The sequence below is a fragment of the Anolis carolinensis genome, unplaced genomic scaffold (genome assembly GCF_035594765.1).
Source record: "Anolis carolinensis isolate JA03-04 unplaced genomic scaffold, rAnoCar3.1.pri scaffold_10, whole genome shotgun sequence".
Classification (NCBI taxonomy): Eukaryota; Metazoa; Chordata; class Lepidosauria; order Squamata; family Dactyloidae; genus Anolis; species Anolis carolinensis.
The window spans coordinates 10,057,563-10,079,939 of NW_026943821.1; the positions used below are offsets into that span (position 1 = coordinate 10,057,563).

The window sequence follows — 22,377 nt, forward strand, 5'->3', positions numbered from 1 at the left end:
ACAGTTGTGCCGGTTTTCTCTTACTATCATGAGGAATTTTGGAATGGGGAAAAAACCATTGAAGAGCGGATTAAAGAGGAATCCCACTTTATGCTGGAAGAATTTAGAAAGACAAATGGTGAGTATGGATATCTTGTTGAATACTGCAAATTTCCTCATTCTGATTGGTAAACAACGTTTCAATATGCTAAGGAAGTCCATTAAAACAAACTAACCCCCTTGAGATTTTGACCTTCTGACTTTTGATCTATGTTTGGAGAAAACACTATGTTCTTGGAATGTTTTTTTAAAAATGCAAACAAAACATTAGCCAGGAAGTTATATAATATGAACAATGATAGGAATTGTGCAGAATATCTTGTAATGTCAAACACTGGGAATAAAACATTCCTGCATACTAGAAAGAAGTAAATCGATATTCATCTTGTTAGGATGAGTAGAGATGACTGAATATGACATCTTTTAAGCCAAACTGAGGGTTTTATTTGTTTCCCATGTCAATGCATCCTAAAACTAGTAATAATATCCTAGCTTCCTAATATGCATCTTTTCAGAGACTTTTCAGTCATGACAATGTGTACCTTAATATCTGACTGCTGATAAAGGATGGATGCCAGTATCTTGAGTTTGTTAGGTTATTGATTCTGTTCATAATGAATTGATTCCATCCATTTTGTGTTCCCCGTGTGTTGCCTATGGATAGTAAAGACCAGCCACAAACTAGAAGATACATTCTAGATCACCCATTTCCAAACTAGTGCCATCCCCGCAGATGCAATAAGAGTACAGGTCAAAGACTTTCCAAATTTGGAAACCAGGTAGAGAGAGAGACTCTCAAAAGGAAAGCCTTTGACAAGACTCTCAAAAGCATCAGGGATGTCTTCGGTGGAGTGACAGCACACTCTTTCTCTCTGACTTTTAGGGGAGATCTTCAACCCCACCTTCTTCCTCAGCCGTGCTCTCCAACGTCGTCAGCTCCATCCTCTTTGGTAGCCGTTTTGACTATAAAGATAAAGTTTTTCTGAAACTCACACAGACATCGAACGACATCTTCCGCTTGATGAGCACACCCTCTGGCCAGGTACCCTGCTCATGGAAAAAGAAAGAAGGAGAAAGAAAGAGAATGAAGGGTGCTGCTGACACCTGAAAGAAGGATTGTACTGCTTGAGAAATGTTTTTCCACACCCATATATATAGAGGCAAAATAGAAGTATGCAGCTTGGAAGGTTTTAGAAGGCTCCTAATTTCCATCTGTGGTCCAATTCCTGACCTTTCCCTCATATTCAAGAGATCTCTCCAGATTGATTTGTGTAACCTTGTGTCTTTTGTATCCCACAAAGCTAAAAGTTCATTCTTTCCCAACATCTTTCCTTTTTCTCCTTTTCTCAGTTTTTGCTCTTTATCTTTTCCCTCCCTTCTCCTTTCCTGATCCCAGTGTCAAGTATCTCTTTCCCTCTGAACTTTCTCCTTCCCATTAATTTCCTTTTTCTCGCCTCCTCCAGCGTCTTTCCATAACCACCCTGGTGCCTATTCCATACCTTTCTCTGGTTCTTTGGCTGTCTATATTGTAGAAATAATGCAGCTTGGCATCATTTTAACTGCCATGGTTTGATGCTTTGGATTCCTGGGATTTATAGTTTGGTGACATAGAGAAAGCTAAAGACTTTGTAAAATACAACTACCATGAACCCATAGCGTTGTGCCACAACAGTTCCAGTAATCAAATCAAGTGATCTCCAGTGTAGATGCACCCTTTCTCTTTTGCCTCTCCTCAACCAGTATCATTTGTTCTCCCATCTACTGTAAAAACTTTGACTAGGAAGGACATATAATCCCAAGTCTTCCTACAGTTTACTACAACTACTGGTGTCTCTCTTTCCACAGAGGTATGATGTCTATTACAGCTTCCTGAAGTATTTTCGAGAAACCCAGACCAAGATCAATGAACTTCTAAAACAGATTCAAGATGTTATTGTAGATCTAGTGAAGTTGAACCAGGAGACGCTTGATCTCAACAACCCACGGAACTATATTGATTCTTTCCTCATCCAGATGGAAAAGGTATCTTGGCAGATATTGGAATGGGAGGTTTACAAGTTGAGGGACAGAAAACATGGAGTCCCCCAGCTGTTTAAGACTTTCATTCTCCTCTTAAATGTTGACCATGATGTTTCAGGCTGTGGAGAGCTATGGTCAAAAAGCATTGGTAATGTTATTAGTCCTGTTTTGGGCTAGGCCAAGGATGGGCAAAATGCAGTACTAAGCCACATTTTTAAAATGAGTGCAATTTAGTAGTAGCATGGAAGCATCTCTGAAGTCCATACTACCCCTAAATATGTCCTAAGCTTTTGGGTCCTTCCTGCAATGTTCTAATGATGTTCCATTCATTTCTGCTTTCAGGAAAAAGACAACCCAGACAGCGAATTTACCATCAGAAACTTGGAGCTCAGTGTCCTTATTCTTCTCTTTGCTGGGACAGAGACAGTCAGCAGCACCCTGAGATATGCGTTTCTGTTTCTGATGAAACATCCTGAAATTCAAGGTATGAAGAGATTACTAGGCTGAAGAAACTAAACCCTTATCTTTACAGCTTTCCTTTCCCCTTTCCCTCCCTCCCTTCCTTCCTCCCTTCCTTCCTTCCTTCCTCAAATTATATTTTGAGGTACAGTGCTTCATGAAAGCAAACAAACAAAAATTAAATTTACAGAACCTGTATTAGAAATTGATCATAGAATTGCATGGGATGCATGACTCTATGGGTAGCTCCTAGCAGATTTCCGTTGGCAGATCAAAGTATTTATTTATTTATTTATTTATTTGCTACATTTATATGCCGCCCTTCTCACCCCGAAGGGGACTCAGGGCGGCTTACAAATTAAATTTACATACAATATTATATTAGCATAGTACAATACTGGTAATAAATTACTATATTGTACTGTATCAAAAATTTATCTTCCATCAACCTGGTTAAATTTGGGATTTTGAAAGTGTACCATTCAGTTTGCAAGTTATTTTAAAGGGTTTGAATGCAGCCCTTTAAATACATGGCATGCTTGCACTTATACATTGCTTAACTTTGTTAAAATCTTATGCTTTTAGTCTAGCTTTTGTATTTAATTTAAAAAGATATTGCTTTTTGGAGTCTCATAATCAAGAGAAAGGTGGAGAAAAAAATGAACTAAATAAACAAATCTCAATAATTTTGATAGCAAAAATGCACGAGGAAATTGACCGAGTGATTGGCCGGGACCGCCCCCCAAACATTGGAGACCGGACCCTGTTGCCGTATGTGGACGCCGTTGTCCATGAAGTGCAGAGGTTCAGTGACCTCATCCCCCTGGATCTGCCCCACATGGTTATGCGTGACACAGAATTCAGAGGCTACATGCTTCCCAAGGTACAAATACTGGGGTACCAAGTCAAATGGGGGAGACCCAGCAAAGTGTTCTTTCTGTTTTTGACAGTGCCCTGATCCCTAATCCATTGAATAAATGGGGGGGGGGGGGACTATAGTGAGATGCATGTTTGCTTTGGTGTCAGACCGCCCATGTGTTCTGCTGATATCTAAACTATCATTGCGTCACTAAAGGTAATGTTGTTTTCCATTCACAATTCCTTTATGTATGAACACGCAAATAAGCAAGGCTTCCCCTCATTGCCCATTCTGCAAAGCCATGGAACACATGGAGAATCCTGACCTCTAGTGTGCTCCACTGGCATCTGTCACAACCCTGCATAGAGTCTCTCAGTATAAACAGCCACTCACTATTCTCGTTGTCATTCAGTTCGGGATCCAAGCCAATTCAGATTCCAACGTGGATAATCCAGAAGTTGTAGTCAACAATCCAGAGGTCCTCACCAAAACATTTAAACTATACATAATCCAAAGTCCAAAGCTAAGGTCCAACACACAATATGGCACACAGTCATCTGACAGAGCTCCAAGCTGTAGCAAGTTCCAAACGTTGCTCCCAGCAATGACCACATGCAAACTGCCACTCTTTATGCCCCATAGCACACATACTCTCACCTGTTGGCCCTTCTCTGTGCCATCTGGGCGGATCTACGCAGCCAAATAGCATGAGTCCTCAGTTGTAGTCTTTCTGGGAGACTTAACTCTGCCTCGTTGCGCTCCTGATCCTGAGTTAACTGAGGACCCCCACTTGCCTGAGGCACTTAGTCCTGGACTGCAGGGGTAGCTTCCTCAGTGTCAGGCTGCAGCTGTTGCTGTTCCCTGCTTTCTACTGACTAAAATGCTGGGCTTGGCAGCCCTTCATCTTCGTCTGTATTGCAGACCCTGACAGCATCTTACAGAGAAAGAAAACAGCTGTAGCTAGAGATGGTGAGGCACCAAACTACAGAACTCAAGTACATCATCTTACCCATCAATGAGTAGATGCCAAAGTGGAAATACATTAGTAGTGCATGATTAGGGTGAAAATGGCCTCCAAGGCTCCAGTTGAGTGGTGAGGATATGGTGCTTTATTCTAGAACTAAGATATTAACATTTTGCATGCATCTCACTCCTATTAAAATGTGCTGTTTTGTCAAATCCATGGGCTATATAATTCATGCACCTCAGTCCCCATCTATGCTACCATACATTGCAAATTGAAATTGCATTCATAGGCTATCACTCGTGGCTGAATATGATTGTCTTCCAATTGTAGGGTCTTGGCAGTGGGTCTTTTTGTGACTGTAGAGACCTATTCTTGATCCGCGAATTCTTTCACAGTAAGGACATTGTTTTCCAGATGGAAAGTGGTCCCAACAAGGGTTCGCTTAATGCGCCTTCATCTTGACATGAATTAAACTGCATTATATGGCATTGTAGATGAAGCCTCAGATGGCAATTGGCCCTATACGTTCATCAGCTATCGGCCAAAATGGCTTCAACCTAGAACTTCAGAAAAGAAATGCATGGTCCAGTGCCAGAACTGGCAAACCATATTTTGAGAGCTAGTTGGGTGCCACCCCACAAACTTTATTGCTTTCACATCACCCTGCTTTCCTTTCTTTTTCCCCCCAGGGGACAGAAGTCTACCCCCTCCTCAACACAGTCCTGTTTGATCCCACAATGTTTAAAACCCCCTATGCCTTTAACCCAGAGCATTTCCTGGATGAGAACGGGCGCTTCAAGAAGAGCGATGCTTTTGTGCCATTCTCTTGAGGTAACCTAAAGCAGTGATTCCCAAACTCTACTCCTCCAGGTATTTTGGGCTTCAGCTGGATGCTCACATGGTTGTTAAAGTGTTAAATGATTATATAAATATGTAGTGTGACAGAAGGAGACAGCTGACTAGAGAGATTGCTAAATCCTTCCCTGCTGAAATTTCTCAAATTGTTCTTCTAGGGAAGCGGGTCTGTCTGGGCGAAACCTTGGCCCGCATGGAGCTTTTCATCTTTTTGGCCACCATCCTGCAGAAATTTGAGCTGAAGCCCCTTGTGGCCCCCAAGGATATTGACCTGACTTCCCATGAGGTTGGATTTGGCAGAATCCCACCTTACTACCAGCTCTGCATGATCTCACGCTGACCTGAAGATCCCACCTGTAGTATTATTTGTATTTGCTTTGCGCCTGATCTTTGAATGGGGAAGGCAGAGCTCTCTTTCCTGGCTCATGTGCAGCACATTACAATGATGGCGATTAGATACAATTTTCACCCAATTATGGCTTCTTGTATTGGCATGCAGTTGTAATCCCAGGCGTGGAAAAGAAAGTTTTGATCTATTGCATCTTAACCTATCCCAGGATTTTGGCACCTCTTGACTTTTCCCTCACTGGGTTGTTGTATGTATTCTGGGCTGTATGGCCATGTTCCAGAAGTATTCTCTCCTGGTGTTTCACCCACATCTATGGCAGGCATCCTCAGAGGTTGTGAGGCATGGAGAAACTAGGCAAGGAAGGTTAATATATATCTGTGGGAAGTCCAGGGTGTGAGAAGAGTTCTTTGTCAGTTGGAAGCCAGTGTGAATGTTGCAATTAATCACCCTAATTAGCACTGGAAAGGTTCGTCTCTTGCCTGGAGGGGTATCCTTTGTTCAGAGTCATTTGCCGTCCCTGGAGCTCCTCTGCCCTCAGAGTGTTGCTTCTCATCTACTGTTCTGATTTTTGAGTTTTTTAATACTGGTGGCCAGATTTTGTTCATTTTCGTGGTTTCCTCCTTTCTGTTGAAATTGTCCACATGCTTGTGGATTTCAATGGCTTCTCTGTGTAGTCTGACATGATAGTTGTTGGAGTGGTCAAGCATTTCTGTGTTCTCAAATAATATACTGTGTCCAGGTTGGTTCATCAAGTGCTTTGCTATGGCTGATTTCTCTGGTTGAGTTAGTCTGCAGTGTCTTTCATGTTCTTTGACTCGTGTTTGATGAAGAAACATAACCTACAAACTATCTACAGACCCACAAAGAAAATCCAACAAATGCTACAGTCAGCGAAGGACAAGAGGGATCCTCTCACCTCTGCAGGAGTCTACCGGATACCATGCAGCTGTGGACAAGTCTACAGAGGGACCACCAAACGCAGCATTGCCAAATCATAAAACATATAATACATTAAAACATACTCAAGCAATAGCTACAAGTCAGGCGCAGTGAACGTATATATTAGATCTGTCTGATCGATGAAAAAAGAGTTTCAATACTCTTTACTAAATTGGGGGGAATTTCTCAAGTATTTCTAAAGTATAGTAAGGTGTCCGTAGCATAACTATAATGGTTTGTTACTTTTTCATTATGTAATTGCATAAGGGGAAAGCTTCTGCGGCCCCTTTCTCCCTCATTTTTAGAGCTATCAAGGTGAAACTTTCTACAGTGAGACACAGGAAGGAGAAGACATCAGCAACAGATGGGGCGTGAGAGTCCTAGTGACTCTAAAACGGCTCTTGGTTACAAATAGACTGGATAGCCAAACTGACAGGCCCCCTGGGTTCTGCTGGTACAAGCCAGGTTTGTAAATGGTAAAACTGTTGCCATCCAAGACCTGATTTTGGATGAGCGGACAGACCTAGCCTGCATCACCAAGACCTGCCTGGATGATCTTGGGGAGCAGGGGGGGGGGAGGGGGGTAATATCTCCCAGCTTTGTTCACCAGGTTTCAGGATGTATCAGCAGGTGAGACCTGGGGGGGTAGATAGACGGACTCGCAGTAGTCTACCAGTAATTTATCTCCTTGATCAGGTGCCCCATCCTATAATTGAGACAAGGAGCAAAGAAGCAGGTGCATGAAGAAGCAGAAGCGTGAGGACATGAGAGGTTTTGGGGCTTTTTAAAGTGGCTCTTGTTGGTACAATCTTTGTAAGAGTGATGCTGCATTCAGATAAAGAGCTCTTGGTTTTATGGGCCTGGAATTCATGTGTTCAAGTTTCCAAGTTATTCCTGCATCCTGATCTTGTGAGTCATAGTTTGCCGGCCTTGGATTCATGTCACCTTGTCTTTAGATATCTTGGTGGAATTACAAATTACCTTAGAGACTTTCTTCATATGGATTTTTGGACTCTTGGCATTTACAGCAATAACCTTTTGAACTTTGATTCTCTTTTTTAAAATATTTGCTTGCTTTTCATATATTCAGCTTTTCATATACGCTGCTTTTAATAAACTCTTACTTATTGGATCACCTGAATAGTGTGTGGTTTGTGGCGGAAAGAGGCTTCAGGGCCATAGTGCAACAGTTCCTTTGTCATGGACCGATCACTACCTGATCAAGTTTAGGCTGGCTGTGACTTCTAACCTCTGCAGGGATGGGGGACTCATTAAAATGGTCCTTCCCAAGAGACTTATGGATCCAAATGGATTCCTGATGGCTCTTGGGGATATTCCTCCTATAGCTGCAGGCGATTCTGTTGAAGTTCTGGACGATCTCCAGAATAGGGAGATGGCCAGGGCGATACACGCAGTTGCTCCTGAGCGTCCCCTCTTGCCCAGCAGAGCCAAATCAGCTCCATGGATGGAGGACTCAGGATGAATTTCACCAAACACGGGCTACAGTCTTTTAGGGCCAACTCCGCAGCAATGGAAGCAGCCAAAAAAGCTTATTTGGCTGCCTGCATTGTGTCTACAACAACTATACCAGCAGAGCTGTTCCAAGTGGTCAGGGGATTCCTTCATTCTGATTTTCAGGATGGAACCTATGACCACTCGGCAGCTTGGTGTGGCGAGTTCACCTACCATTTTGCAGACAAAGTTGCTCAGATCCGGTGCAACTTGGATGCCAATTTTGATGCAGTACCAATCAATAGATGTACTTGAGGCACCTGTTTTCCCTATTTTAATAGATTTGTTTCATCTTGGCAGAGCTCTGTTCTTCTGTTCTTCAGATACAACAAAGTGATGTTTCCATTGCTCACTCCAATGAACTTTGGTGCGGAAGAGGGATTGTGACAGGGATCCTCATTGACTTAGGTGGAAATGGAGTTGTGCGTGAAGCAATATTGTGTACTGCACATGAGGCTGTGCAGTATGCATCACAGTTGAACATGGAACATTGTGCCTGCACATGGCACAAAGGCCCCCAGTCATGCAGACAGCATGACATGCAGACAGCAGTGTTGCTATTCTGCATAGGGCTTGGACATGCTGGTGTAGCATATAACTGTAGTGTATACAGACTTATTTTATTGGAGGGGGGGTTGCACTGTGACCCACATGTGAAGAAAGCAAATGGCCTGCATCCACCTTGAATTTTTATTGCATTTTGGCAATTCTTTACAATAATTAGGACAATTTCCATAGAATTGTCCTTCCCTCTGTCTTTTTTCAGTTGGTGAACTCAATTGCCAGGCATGATTTTATTGCAAGGGTTCAAAAAACAAAAACTAAGCAGGTTTCTGCCTGCAGGAGCACAGAAATGCAAATCTACATGTCTTCTGTAATGATAATAATAATTAACCAGGAAGGAGACAATTAAATTTGACTTTGGTTCCAGAAATAAAACACTCCACTTGCCACATGGTTATGTAAGGCAGGAGGTGGCGCCCAATCTAGCCTCAAATTAAATATATGGACAGAATATGAAGCCCATATTCTGAGTAAAGGAGCATAAGGAGTGCAAACTCCATCATGGAGCTATCTGGAGCAGTCACCCTTTTCCTTGTCATCTACCTGTCTTGCCTTGCCATTGTATCATTTAAGAGGAAATTATCGAGCAAAGGGAGGCTTCCTCCGGGACCCACTCCCCTGCCTCTGATTGGGAATTTCCTGCAGATCAAGTCATTAGAAATCTTAAAATCTCTTCTCAAGGTGAGTGATTGTCGCTTGGAAACACAGTGTGGGCATGTTGGGGATGGTGGCAAATTTAAAGAGACTCTCAAGGGTTGGCTGTCTACTGACCCCTCGTCCATTGCTTCTTTTATATGGACCTCAAGGAAATATTTTCTTTCCCTGCAATTCTTCCCAAATCACCATGAATCTATGTCGTTCTCTGATTTGGGATGATATTCTATGTCTTTCTCTAATTTTCTATGATATTCTCCCAGACCTTCTACCAACTGAAACAGCTTCATCCACCACAACCCTGAACCATTACTCTTCTGTTTGCTTGTGGACTATGTAAGCTACAACTATTAGAAAGACACTACTGGGGGTTTTTTCTTAGACTTCTATATAAGTAGGATTAGGTAGGCATAAAAAGACTTTCTAGAAGAGCTTCTCTGTCACATATTTGTTAGGAAGCTATGTATGAAAAAAAGCACCCTGCCTTTGATTAGTACCATGAGTTGACTTCCATCTGAAAGGACTATGACAAATGCTTTATGAACTTTAAGTGGCAATGACAGCAGATTCATAGCAGTGAGTAGGGATGTGTGATTCATTAAAAATGGTTCAAAACTGTAGACCGCTGGTGCTTCATTTCTAAAATGTTTCTAAAGTATACTTAGTGAAAATTTCATTACTATAACGAGACTACTGAAATTTTGTTACTATTTCATTACAGTAATTGCACATTAGCATAATTAAATTACTATAATTGGGGAAAATCCAGAGGCTCCTATTTGCCTCATTTTTAAAGCTATTGGGGTGAAATTTGCTATAATGATAAAACACATTTATCACTATTAGACCACCAAATTTCAGAATGTTTCACTTATCCATGGAGTTTTGGTGAATTGTCAAAGTTTTTATAAAAAACATTTTTGTAATAATAAATAAAATCTGTTCCTAGTTTCAAAGTGTTATTTCCCGTTTAATTGTGTAGTCTTTACTTTGAAAATAGTTGTTCTACTTCAAAAACTTTGCTTTTGTGGCAGAACCTTTACAAAATTGGTGGAGAATCAACAAAGCAATATGTGCTATATATAGGGAGACATCCCCTGCACAAAGACAAAGTTTTTGCAATGTAATAAACTTTCACCATGTTTTTTGCCATTTATAACCCAGAAACAGAAATCATAGTACAGACATCATCGAGGGTCATCTAGACTGATCCCCTTCTTCCGAGCAGAAAGGCACCATTCAAACTCTCCTAACATCCAATTAATATGCTTCTCCTATTGAGTTGGAGGGAACCCCCAAGGACCATCCATTTAGATCATTTTTTTCCAGCCCAGCACAGAGATTGGCTTACTTATTAGAGAGAGATGTATCAGTCAGTCCTCCTCTTTGCAGATTCTGGCTGCTGTTAGGGAGGGACAGACCTCTCTCTCTGCTATCCTGATTAATGCTTTCTGATGTTGATGCATTCTGGGGAATCTAGTTTAGGGCAGGCATATGGCTCTTCGCTTCCCAAACTACCTTTATGCATGTGCATAATTAAATGACTATAATGGGGAAAGTTCAGGGCACTGCCCTCATTTTTAGAGCTATTGTGGTGAAACTTGCTACAATGGTAGAACACAATTACCGCTGTTAGACCACCACATTTCAGACCATCTCACTTATCCATGGATTTTTTGCTAATTTTCAAAGCTTTAGGGAGGAAGAGACAATATTTCGCTCTCCATTATCCTGATTGGTGCTTTCTGGTGCTGATGCCGTCTGGAAAATGTAGTTTAGGTCAGGGTCTTTTGAATTCTCAGGCATAAAGCTCCTCCCTTCCGAAACTACATTTCCCAGAGTTCTGTGCTGTTCCCAAAATGCACTTCCCCCTCTTGCCTGCTGCTAATGCCATGAGACTGCATTAATATCACAGAGGAATGGCAAGACACTAAGGCAGCCTTTGGCTTTGCTTCCTTGCCTTGCACTGAATATGAAACTGACTTTGGGAGTCTTTTGAGATTTACAAAACTAAAATGAAAAAGTTTGGGGTAGATTTCAATTCTAAAATACTTGGTATGGGCCTCACAAATATGGCTTCTGACTTACAAAACTTCCGATTTCCTTCCGATTTCCAACTCTTCCGATTTTTATTGCACATGCGTAGTTGAAAATGGTAAATGACTACCACTCTAATCTGGTTGCTACCCACATGGGTCCAAATCCAGCTGTAGCTGGTCAAAAAGCCCTAATCTCCAGTCCATTTCTGGAATACCAAGGAATGGTGGTGAGACCCCCCCCTTCCCCAGCTGAGCCCTTTTTTTAATGTGCTATACCAACATAGCTGTATGGAGTTGTAAGGTATATGAATTGCTCGAACTAATGGAGAAAAAGTGGTACTGATGATTTTCCAGGAGCAGTATGGATTGTTGCACAACTCAGGTGAATGTTTATGCAAGAGGGCAGAGACCTTATGTAAACAAAGGAAACGTCTAAATTCTGGCATAGCTGCTTGGTTACATAACAAAAACCTAGCTTGTACCCACTATTCAGGAGCTAGGCCTTTTCAGCATTCCAAAAAATGAAAGCATATCGCTCTTATGAATTTACCTTTTGATGATTTTTACACCATTCCGTTTTCCCTTCCTTGCATATTCATCTTCTCAATTCAAGTTGTTTTGGGCTTCTCAAAAACCTTCAATGACCACACAAAAAGCCTTCAAAATTCTCTGCACATTTAAATGGGATGCAATCCAAGAAGTTTTATGCCAAACTAAATTCTTTCAGGAATCTTTGGGTGTGTTATATAATATTTACACAGCTAACAGGCTGGAGAACTTTTTTAAAAGATCAATTCTCCTTTGCTAGGAAAAGCTGGCAGAAACCAATGCTTGCATAATATTTCCCTCCCACTTTGGGTTTCTGAATGTAAATGGGATGTCTGAATGTAAATAACAAAGAACTAAATGCTATTATTGGCAAGCCATTGCTCTAGTCCAGGCACCAGCAAACTTCAGCCCTCCAGGTGTTTTAGACTTCAATTCCCACAATTCCTAACAGCCTACCAGCTGCGAGAGTGGAAGTCCAAAACACCTGGAGGGCCAAAGTTTGCCCATGCCTGCTCTAATCAAATCAGATTTAAAGCTAGGGAAGCTTCATCAAGGTTCAACAACTCTGGGATGATTTAGGATCCTTCCAGACAGGCCCAATAACTCAGGATCTGATCCCAGGTTTTTCGCTTTAAACTTGATTATATGAGTCCACACTGCCAGATAATCTGGGATAAACAAAAAACCCAGAATCAGATCCGGAGATATAGGGTCTGTCTGGAAGGGCTCTTAGTCATAAAGTGGGGACATCTTCACTCTGTCCTTTTCCGCTGTAAGATCCAAATCCCATCGCTTTTCATGCATTTGAGTTGTGGGACAGAATCATATCAAACACCATTACAAAACGTTTGCTAATCTCATAATAATATTGTCCCAATATAACAGCTTATTTTCCTACACAGCTTCGTGAAAAGTATGGCCCTGTGTTCACTGTCTATTTTGGAACCCGTCCAATTGTGGTCTTGTGTGGACATGATGCTGTGAAGGAGGCCCTGATAGACAAGGCAGAAGAATTCAGTGGAAGGGCCACCAACCCTACGCTGGAAAGGACCTTCCAAGGACATGGTGAGGAATCCCTATCAGTGTTGCAATAATGGCTCTCACTCACAATTTCTGAGGATGCCTGCCACAGATGTGGGGGAAATGTCAGGAGAGAATGCCTCTGGAACATGGCTATACAGCCTGGAAAACTCACAACAACCCATTGATTCAAGCCATGAAAGCCTTTGACAAGACAATGGCTCTCACTCTTTCTTCTCTTTCACATTTGCTTTTCATTTACTTTTTGGATTCCCACAGGAGTGGTTCTTTCCACCGGGGAGCGTTGGAAGCAACTACGCCGATTCTCCCTCACTGTCTTGAGAGATTTTGGAATGGGGAAAAAATCCATTGAAGAGCGGATTCAGGAGGAGGCCCAGTTCCTGCTGGAGGAATTCAAGAAAACTAAGGGTGAGTAGAATTATAAACTATATAACCGAATTTCCTCATCTCAATATGTGGGCACTCAGTATCTGCTAGGGTTTGGTCCCAGGACTCTTTGTAGAAATCAGAATCCATGAATCCCATTTCCCATTAAAAATAATGCAGTTAAATTGTATCCCTTTTATAAAACGGCAAAATTGAGGTTTTATATTTGGATTTCTTTTTTTCTCTCCCCTCCCTTTCTTTATTTTTTTTTATTGTTCACCATTATAACAACTTGCTTACCAGATTGGAGGAGACTCAGGGAAACAGGATCAGGAGATGCTGGGGTGAAAAGAAAATTCAGAGCATATTGCATATAGGTGATGTAAAGGAGAAAAAAGTAATGAAAAAAGGAGAAATGGGATTTTAAAGCAGAGATTTTCCGTATTCCAAATGTTTGGGAAAGTAGAGGTGAGAGAAGTAACCATTGCCTATTTTGATGGCAACTTTCCTGATGTGCTGGACTAAGCTTCTCAACCTCTCCAAACCTCTCGCAATAGCTTGAGCGAAACTTTTGTAGGCACCAGGAGTGCCTTTATTGGAGTGACTCCTCTTTCTCTCTGTCCTTGTGCTTCAGAGAAACCCTTTAATCCTGCCTTCATCCTCAGCTGCTCTGTCGCCAATGTTATTTGCTCCATTGTATTTGGCAATCGCTTTGACTATGAAGATAATGATTTCCAGGCCATTATGGAAATGATGAACAACAGTTTCCGGGAGATGAGCTCAGCCAGGGCCCAGGTAACTGAATGGAAAAAATAAATGGATCTGTTTCCCCTGACAATAGGCACCTCCTGTTTGAAGAATACATATATACAATGGCAGAAATATCCAGCTCTACAAGACTTTAGAGACAATATATAGTCCATCCTTTCCAGTCACCTCAATGCTTTTCTTCTCTCTTTAGTCTTACTGTCCTTTTTCTCTTATGTAGTTAAGAGTTTGGGGTTTTTTTTGCCTTTTTTAGGCTTGTGCATGGATTTGAAGTGGTCGGTTCCCTTCAGCCAATCTGGCTTGTTCAGCTTGGCCGGATGGCCGTAACAGTAAAGGCTCAGCCGTCACATTTTTTCATCCGTTACAGGACCACATGCCAGCCGATCATGGCTCCTTCTCCCCTATTTGACATCACATGGCATGCAAAGAGGCTGCCTCATGATGCTCGCATGGGGTTTCCCTGTGAGCCTTGCCTGTTGGGCCAATCTAAATTGAAGAATGCCATAATAAGTCTTACAGACTGCTTCCTTGACCCCATTTCTCTAACCCAGACTCCCTTGAAAGGAAGAAAGGAAAGGATCCCAGGAATGGAAAGGGGAGACTTGTTCCCAATTGCCACCAATTGGACGGATCTTCTCAGATATTTCGGCTGTCTAGCCAAAACAGATATTTCCGTTAGCCAATTTTTGGGAGGATCCCGAAAAACAGATCTGGGTGCCCAATAAAATTCGTGTGCCAAAACTGGATCGCCTTCCAGCTGAATTGCACAAGCCTAGCCTTTTCCATTACAGCTATGGAATCATAGGAGGCACACGTTTTACAAGGTCTTTAGTCTTCTCCAGTGTAAAACTGAACTACAAATCCCAGGATTCCACGGCATTCACTCTTGGCAATTAAAATGATTTCAAAGTTCATTAATTCTACAGTGTAAATGCCCCCCTGGTCTCTTTCTCAATGCACCTTTCCTCACTACTTAGCCAGGTGATTTTTGTTTCTCCCCACCTCTCTCTCCCTCAGCTGTTTCCTTCTTGGAATGGAAAGAATATTTGAAAATATTACATCCCTATTCCTACCTCCATTATTTCCTCTGCTCCCCTCCCACTCGGCCTTTTTAAAATCATCACTATGCTCTCCCTCCTTTTTTGCTTCTTTCTCTTTGTTTTTTCACTTCAGAGTAAATTTGTGAGAGCTCTTTCTTTAAGAGTTCTTAAATCCTCCTCTCCAAAGGGCAAATCCTGGGATTCTATAGCATGTTGCCAGGACAGTTAAGCAATCATAGAGATCGTGCAATGAGAAAAATCCATGAGTCTTGAAGCTATGATAGCATTTGGTAGATATATGTGGAAATGTACTCAACCCATGTACAAGTGTACACTTAAAAGGTACATTAAAACAACATGGCTCTATATCACTCTTTCCATAGATTTTTCAACTTTCAGTTGTACTCATGTGATATTATAAATGGATTTCCTGCTTATGTTCTCTCTAGAACAGAGGTCCACAAACTTTTTAAGTGGAGGGCCGGTTCATGGTCCCTCAGACTGTTGAGGGGCCGAATTATCATTTGAAAAAAAAAATACGAACAAATTCCTATGCACACTGCACATGTCTTATTAGTAGTGCAAAAAAAAAAAAAACCAACGCAACAATGAAAGAACAATACAATATTTAAAAATAAAAACAATTTTAACCAACATAAATCTATCAGGAATTCAATGGGAAGTGTGGGCCTGCTTCTGGCCAATGAGATAGTCAAGTTAATTAGGTTTGTTATTGTTGTGTGCCTTCAAGTCATTTCAGACTTCGGGTGAGCCTAAGTCTTAAACTAAGGGCGGGGGGGCAGGTAAATGACCTTGGAGGGCCACATCTGGCCCCCGGGCCTTAGTTTGGAGACCCCTGCTCTAGAACATGGTTGGTTTTTTATTTGGTCCGTTTAAGGTTTTTTGTTTGTTACTAGCCACGTGTACATATCTAAACAAACAGGACTGCCAGGGCAATATATTAGTTGTTCTTGATTGGCTCTTTTAGAATTAGGAGTGACTAGACCGATTCCAGGTATAGACTGATAGCATGTGTCTGATACTAGAGAGGGATTTATTTCACCAGCAGGTCATCTGTGAGACATGCTTTCTCTCTTCTTACAGTTGTACGACATCTATGTCAGCATCCTGAAGTACTTCCCAGGCCCCCAGGATAAAGTCTATGACTTCCTGGGTGGGATTAGGGCTTACATTGCCAAGAGAGTGAAGAAGAACCAAGAGACCCTTGACCCCAACTTCCCACGGGACTTCATTGACTGCTTCCTCATCCAGATGGAAAAGGTACTTTGGTGGGGCATATGGATCTTCCAAAACCACTCAGCCTGATGGAGTTGATTCAACTATCACTCACCTCTTGATCAATAGCTAGTCTTTGGGGATTAAAATCCAAACCTTCTAAGAGTGTGAAACTGCTGGTTCTGTTCTAAGCCCACAGATCCAATGGCTTGATATTTACATAGGTTGGAGTCCATGCCACACTCACAGATGTCTGAAATCCTGCTCTTTTTCTTTCTGGAAGGCATGATGTGATGTGCTGTGGCTTTGATGAATTGCAGCAGGTTAGGAAATCAAACTGTAGTAGTATCACTTCCTTTGAAAAGGAAGAAGAGCCCCAAAGAAATAGACCATGGTTTAAATCATGAACCTTGTGATCAAGCATGCTACTCTTTCAGTCATAGAATCATAGAATCATAGAATAGTAGAGTTGGAAGAGACCTCATGGGACATCCAGTCCAACCCCCCACTAAGAAACAGGAAATCGCATTCAAAGCACCCCCGACAGATGGCCATCCAGGCTCTGCTTAAAAGCTTCCAAAGAAGGAGCCTCCACCACGGCCCGGGGCAGAGAGTTCCACTGCCGAACAGCCCTCACAGTGAGGAAGTTCTTCCTGATGTTCAGGTGGAATCTCCTTTCCTGTAGTTTGAAGCCATTGTTCCGCGTCCTAGTCTGCAGGGCAGCAGAAAACAAGCTTGCTCCCTCCTCCCTATGACTTCCCCTCACATATTTGTACATGGCTATCATGTCTCCTCTCAGCCTTCTCTTCTGCAGGCTAAACATGCCCATCTCTTTAAGCCGCTCCTCATAGGGCTTGTTCTCCAGACCCTTAATCATTTTAGTCGCCCTCCTCTGGACGCTTTCCAGCTTGTCAACATCTCCCTTCAACTGCGGTGCCCAAAATTGGACGCAGTATTCCAGGTGTGGTCTGACCAAGGCAGAATAGAGGGGGAGCATGACTTCCCTGGATCTAGATGCTATACCCCTATTGATGCAGGCCAGAATCCTGTTGGCTTTTTTAGCTGCCGCATCACATTGTTGGCTCATGTTTAACTTGTTGTCCACGAGGACTCCAAGGTCTTTTTCGCACATACTGCTGTCTAGCCAGGCATTGTCCCCCATTCTGTATCTTTGCATTCCATTTTTTCTGCCAAAGTGAAGTATCTTGCATTTGTCCCTGTTGAACTTCATTTTGTTAGTTTCAGTCACTTGTCAGTCCATGCTTTGAGATATATATGGGCAAAATTTTATTCTGCTGCCAAATTCTCAAGTGTTCATTGAACCACTTAAAGAGAGTGTTATTCTTAACTTTCATCTCAACTGCAATCTTTAATTCAACCAGTTAATGATGTCATGGGACGATAATTTTAGTTGACCTTAAAAATGCTGATAATGACCTTTCTTGGAAAGATCTTGAGACGTTTTGTTCTTTTCTCTTTTCAGGAAAAAGATAATCCATTCAGTGAATTTAACATGAAAAACCTGGAGCTCTTACTCTTTTCTTTGGTGGAACAGAGACCGTCAGCTCCACCCTGAGATATGGATTTCTGTTCCTGATGAAATATCCTGAAGTCCAAGGTACGGAGTGATGGATGGGATGGAGTGAAATAGTTGAGCGTCTCTTTCAGCAGTAGAAACCCCCTTGTCCCAGAATATAAACAAAGACCATCACAGATATAATATATCCCTGCAACTGGTATTATTCAAAGCTTTCAAACTTCTACATATGGAGGTAATATTGAAATCCAAAACTCAGTTTCCTTTCAGAGCTATAAATCAAAAGAAGCTAATTTATTGATTACATTTGACAGCAAAGGTTCATGAAGAAATTGACCGGGTGATTGGACAGAATCATGCCCCAAACATTGAAGGCAGGAGCCAGATGCCATATATGAATGCTGTCATCCATGAAGTGCAGAGAGTCAGTGACCTGTTTCCCATGGCCCTGCCCCACATGGTTACGCGTGACACTGAATTCAGAGGCTACATGATTCCCAAGGTACAAACAGCAGGTGTATCATATAAAACCCAGCAACGTGTTGTCATGAAATGTTTGTGAAATATTCCATTTTCCCCAAGACACCACAGATATCATTTGCCAAAGCAACAACTCTTCATAGAAATCAAAATTTGTCTGTGGACATTTGGGGGCTATTTATAAGTCATTTGACTCCCTCAAGAGGAATAGTTTTGCTAAGTATTTATAATTTACAGTATTTATATTCCACCCTTTCCACCCCAAAGAGGACTCAGGGTGGATCACAATGCACATATGCATGGCAAACATTCAATGACATATGACATACGACATATATAAACAGACACAAAGACAATTTAACATTCCAGCTTCTGGCTTCATGAGGGTATGCTCGATTCTGGCCACAGGGGGAGCTGCTTCTTCACCATCCACTTGTGACACCAAGTCCTTCATGGAGTACTTCCTCATTCTTCCGCATGCTCCTGGAAGGTTTTATGGTGTCTTAAATTAGTTAAATTAGCCTCCCTGCAAAAAGCGGTACCTAAATTTCCTACTCAACAGATGCAACTGTCTTTTGGGCTGCATTGGTCAACAGCAAGCTAGACTATTAATGGTCAGGAACTGACTCTGACCCAGGCTGGCTTTGAACTCATGACCTCTCGGTCAGTAGTGATTTATTGCAGCTGGCTACTAACCAGTTGCACCACAGCCCAATTTGCATGATATTAAGAAGAGAATGTATGAAGATGGAGGTTTCTGAGTATGGAGCTCATGAAGCTGCACCATATCCATGACACTAAATTCATATGCTACAAAGGTACTAAAAACAGTGAGAACAGGAAAGACATGGAAGATCTAAAAATGTGGTGGCTAAAAACAATGAGTAATATCCAGGGGATATTCATAGTAACAAATATTATCCAGGGTATATTCAGCTTTGCTTATATGATGAGTCAACACCAGAAAAGTGATGTGTAAAGCCAAATACACATAGGATGAATTATGTATTTAAAGAGAACGTATGGACCATTAAGCTTAATTGGAGACCCTCTGTTCTAGATCTGTTAGTGCTCTGTGTGAATCTTTGTAGTGTTCATCTCAACCCTCTTTTTTCCTTTTCCAGGGAACAGAAGTCTACCCTGTGCTCAGTAGTGTCCTGCATGACCCCACAATGTTTAAAAACCCTCATGCTTTCAACCCAGGGAATTTCTTGGATGAGAATGGATGTTTCAAGAAGAGTGATGCGTTTGTGCCATTTTCTTCAGGTAGAGCTTTTCCAAGCATACTATTATTAATGAAGTGGATTGCATTGTTCTTGGTTTACATTTCCTTGCCTCCTTTCGGACACATGAAGTTGGGCCCCATTATTTTCTCATGACAAACAGCTAATCTAGAACGCTTCTCATTTGCACTGTGGTCCTTGGTTGGAAGTTTTCTGTTGTCTCTCTTTAACATTAAACCACCGGGTTGTAGCATAACAAACAAACAAAGTTGGGTTTAAAATTAGGATTAGGGTTTAGGATTGGTATTAAGGCTAACTTTGTTTATATGAGTCCTAGGGTGGATTGACGCAGTAGAATTTGTTTGACACTGCTTTGATAGCTATAATCAGGAATCCTGGGAGTTATAGTTTAGTGAGATCTCTTTGGCATAGAAGGCTTGTAAAACTACAAACATTGAATAATGGGATTTCAAGTGCTGTCACACTGCATTCATTCTGCAGTGTAGATGGATCTCTAGACTCCTGGATCTCTTTGCAACTGAGAAACACCAGAAAGCTCACTGATTATGGCAGCTTGTATATAGATTACTTCTAATTGAGATAATAGGCATGATCATATGGGATTCCTGATCATGAGGGAGTTCTATAGAAATCCTGGGATTCTGGGATGATTCCAAAATAAATTCCCAATTAGGTGTTCAGCAGAAGACAACTGACAGGAAGCCTAGTGATGTCTTTTTCTGCTGACGATTCTCCTATTTTGTTTTTAGGGAAGAGGATCTGTTTGGGAGAAGCTTTGGCCCGAATGGAACTTTTCGTCTACTTCACCACCATTTTGCAGAGCTTCCGGCTGAAGCCCCTTGTGACCCCAGACAAAATTGACACAACGCCCGCTGAGAATGGATCTGCAGTCATACCACCCTTCTATGACTTCTCTGTCATCCCACGCTGAGAGAGCCTTTGTCCACAGTTACAACTCTTTAATATGTCATATCTTCCACCTTCATTAGGGAGAAGGGACAACATTCATCCTTTTTTCTGGCTCTCGAATAGTTGACTTCCATTCCTCAATAGGAGAATAGGTACTTTTGGAATGGAGCGCTATTTGACCCTCAGGTTGTGGATTGGTAAACCCGTGGCTCATTAGAAACTTTGCAATTTGTGACAACAATTGTTTCCTGGTCAAAATTACTTTTGGGGGGAATATAGTGTGCCATATATATTTTGCATAAATGGCCAAATAGGTTTGTTTTTCTTCCATCATTCATAGAATTATTTATTATTTATTTCATACATTTATATCCCATCCTTCTCACACAGACCCCCCCCCCCCCCCCCGGGGCAACCATTAGATGCCAACCACAATTCAAAGTCATAATCCAAGGTCTGTCCATTGTCATTCACATAAATCATTTCATTAGAATCATAGGATCAAAGAGTTGGAAGAGACCTCTTGGGCCATCCTGTCCAACCCCCTGCCAAGAAGCAGGAAAATCACATTCAAAGCACCCCTGATAGATGGCCATCCAGCCTCTGCTTAAAAAGCCTCCAAAGAAGGAGCCTCCACCACACTCCGAGGCAGAACTTTCTCTCAAAGTGAGAAAGTTCTTCCTCATGTTCAGGTGGAATCTCCTTTCCTGAAGTTTGGAGCCATTGTTCAATTGCATCCTAGTCTCCAGGGCAGCAGAAAGGAAGCTTGCTCCCTCCTCCCTATGACTTCCCCTCACATATTGATACATGGCCCTTATCATGTCTCCTCTCAGCCTTCTCTTCTGCAGGCTAAACATGCCCAGCTCTTTAAGCCGCTCCTCATAGGGCTTGTTCTCCAGATCCTTGACCCTTTTAGCTACCCTCCTCTGGACACACTCCAGCTTGTCAACATCTCCCTTCAATTGTGGTGCCCAGAATGGGACACAGTGTGATTCCAGGTGTGGTCTGACCAAGGCGGAATAGAGGGGTCGCATGACTTCACTGGATCAAGTCACTATACTACTATTGATGCAGGCCAGAATCCCATTCTCTAATTAACTCAGGCTGGATCTACACTGCCATATTATACAATTTGAACTACATTATGTAATGCACTTAAGTGCCATTCAGACTGCAATATATGAGTCTGCACTGCATTATTTGGCAGTGAAACATGGGGCCTCAGTGAAGGGGGCATAAAGGCAGAGCAGCAATAATAAGATAAGATGGCATCCTGTACAGAAATTGCATCTTTCTAAACGAACTTAGATAGGCAAGGATTGCAATTGGAGGGTTTTGTAATATCCATATTCTGTAGACAGCTGCTGCTCTATCGCTACCTAGCTGATTCATGTTTAAACTTGGATAAACTTGTACAAATACAAGTATTCCAAAATCAGGAAAGAATTCATAATCCAAAAGACTTCTGATTGTTTGTTGTAAAGCATTGAGTATTGCGACATCTTTATTCTATCAAAAATGTTTCATATTTTTGTGTGTGTCCATTTAGCAACCTAAAGATTTGAAAATAAAAACTTCAGACTGGCTTGAAGACATGCTATTGCCCCTTTTGTGTTTTGGATTTGAAGCAAAGTAATATTCAAACTGAGCTGAAATGAACTGATTCACAATAATTGTATTTACAAATACAGCAACTTTACCATAAAACCATTATACTTGATGCATTAAAATATATTTTATTCAGGCAATAATTACAAATTGAATTTACTACTTATTAAATGTGTTTATTGGCCAGAATCCTCTATCACGGTGTACGTTATGTAATATACTGAGTTACATAGCAGAAACATGTTGAAACCCTGCTGGAGAATTGCAAAGATGTATAACGGGATACTAGCAGTAGTGTCCCAATTAACATCAGTACTGAATCACATTGTTGTCAATTGACCCCC

At 41.7% G+C, this 22,377-nt stretch overlaps 1 protein-coding gene and 1 pseudogene across 1 annotated transcript; both read left to right on the forward strand.

Annotated features, from left to right (window-relative positions):
• The first annotated feature begins 382 nt into the window (after positions 1–382).
• On the forward strand, positions 383–7,618 carry LOC103279332 (putative inactive cytochrome P450 2G1; annotated as a pseudogene).
• Positions 7,619–7,715: 97 nt separating this feature from the next.
• LOC100552139 (cytochrome P450 2G1) lies at positions 7,716–22,016 on the forward strand. Its single transcript, XM_062962117.1, is given in 10 exon segments — positions 7,716–9,243; positions 12,707–12,869; positions 13,104–13,253; positions 13,846–14,006; positions 16,124–16,300; positions 17,739–17,784; positions 17,787–17,873; positions 18,107–18,294; positions 19,397–19,538; positions 20,266–22,016. Coding segments are annotated over 10 exon segments (1,476 nt in total). The 5' UTR covers positions 7,716–9,063; the 3' UTR covers positions 20,448–22,016.
• The last annotated feature ends 361 nt before the right edge of the window (positions 22,017–22,377 follow it).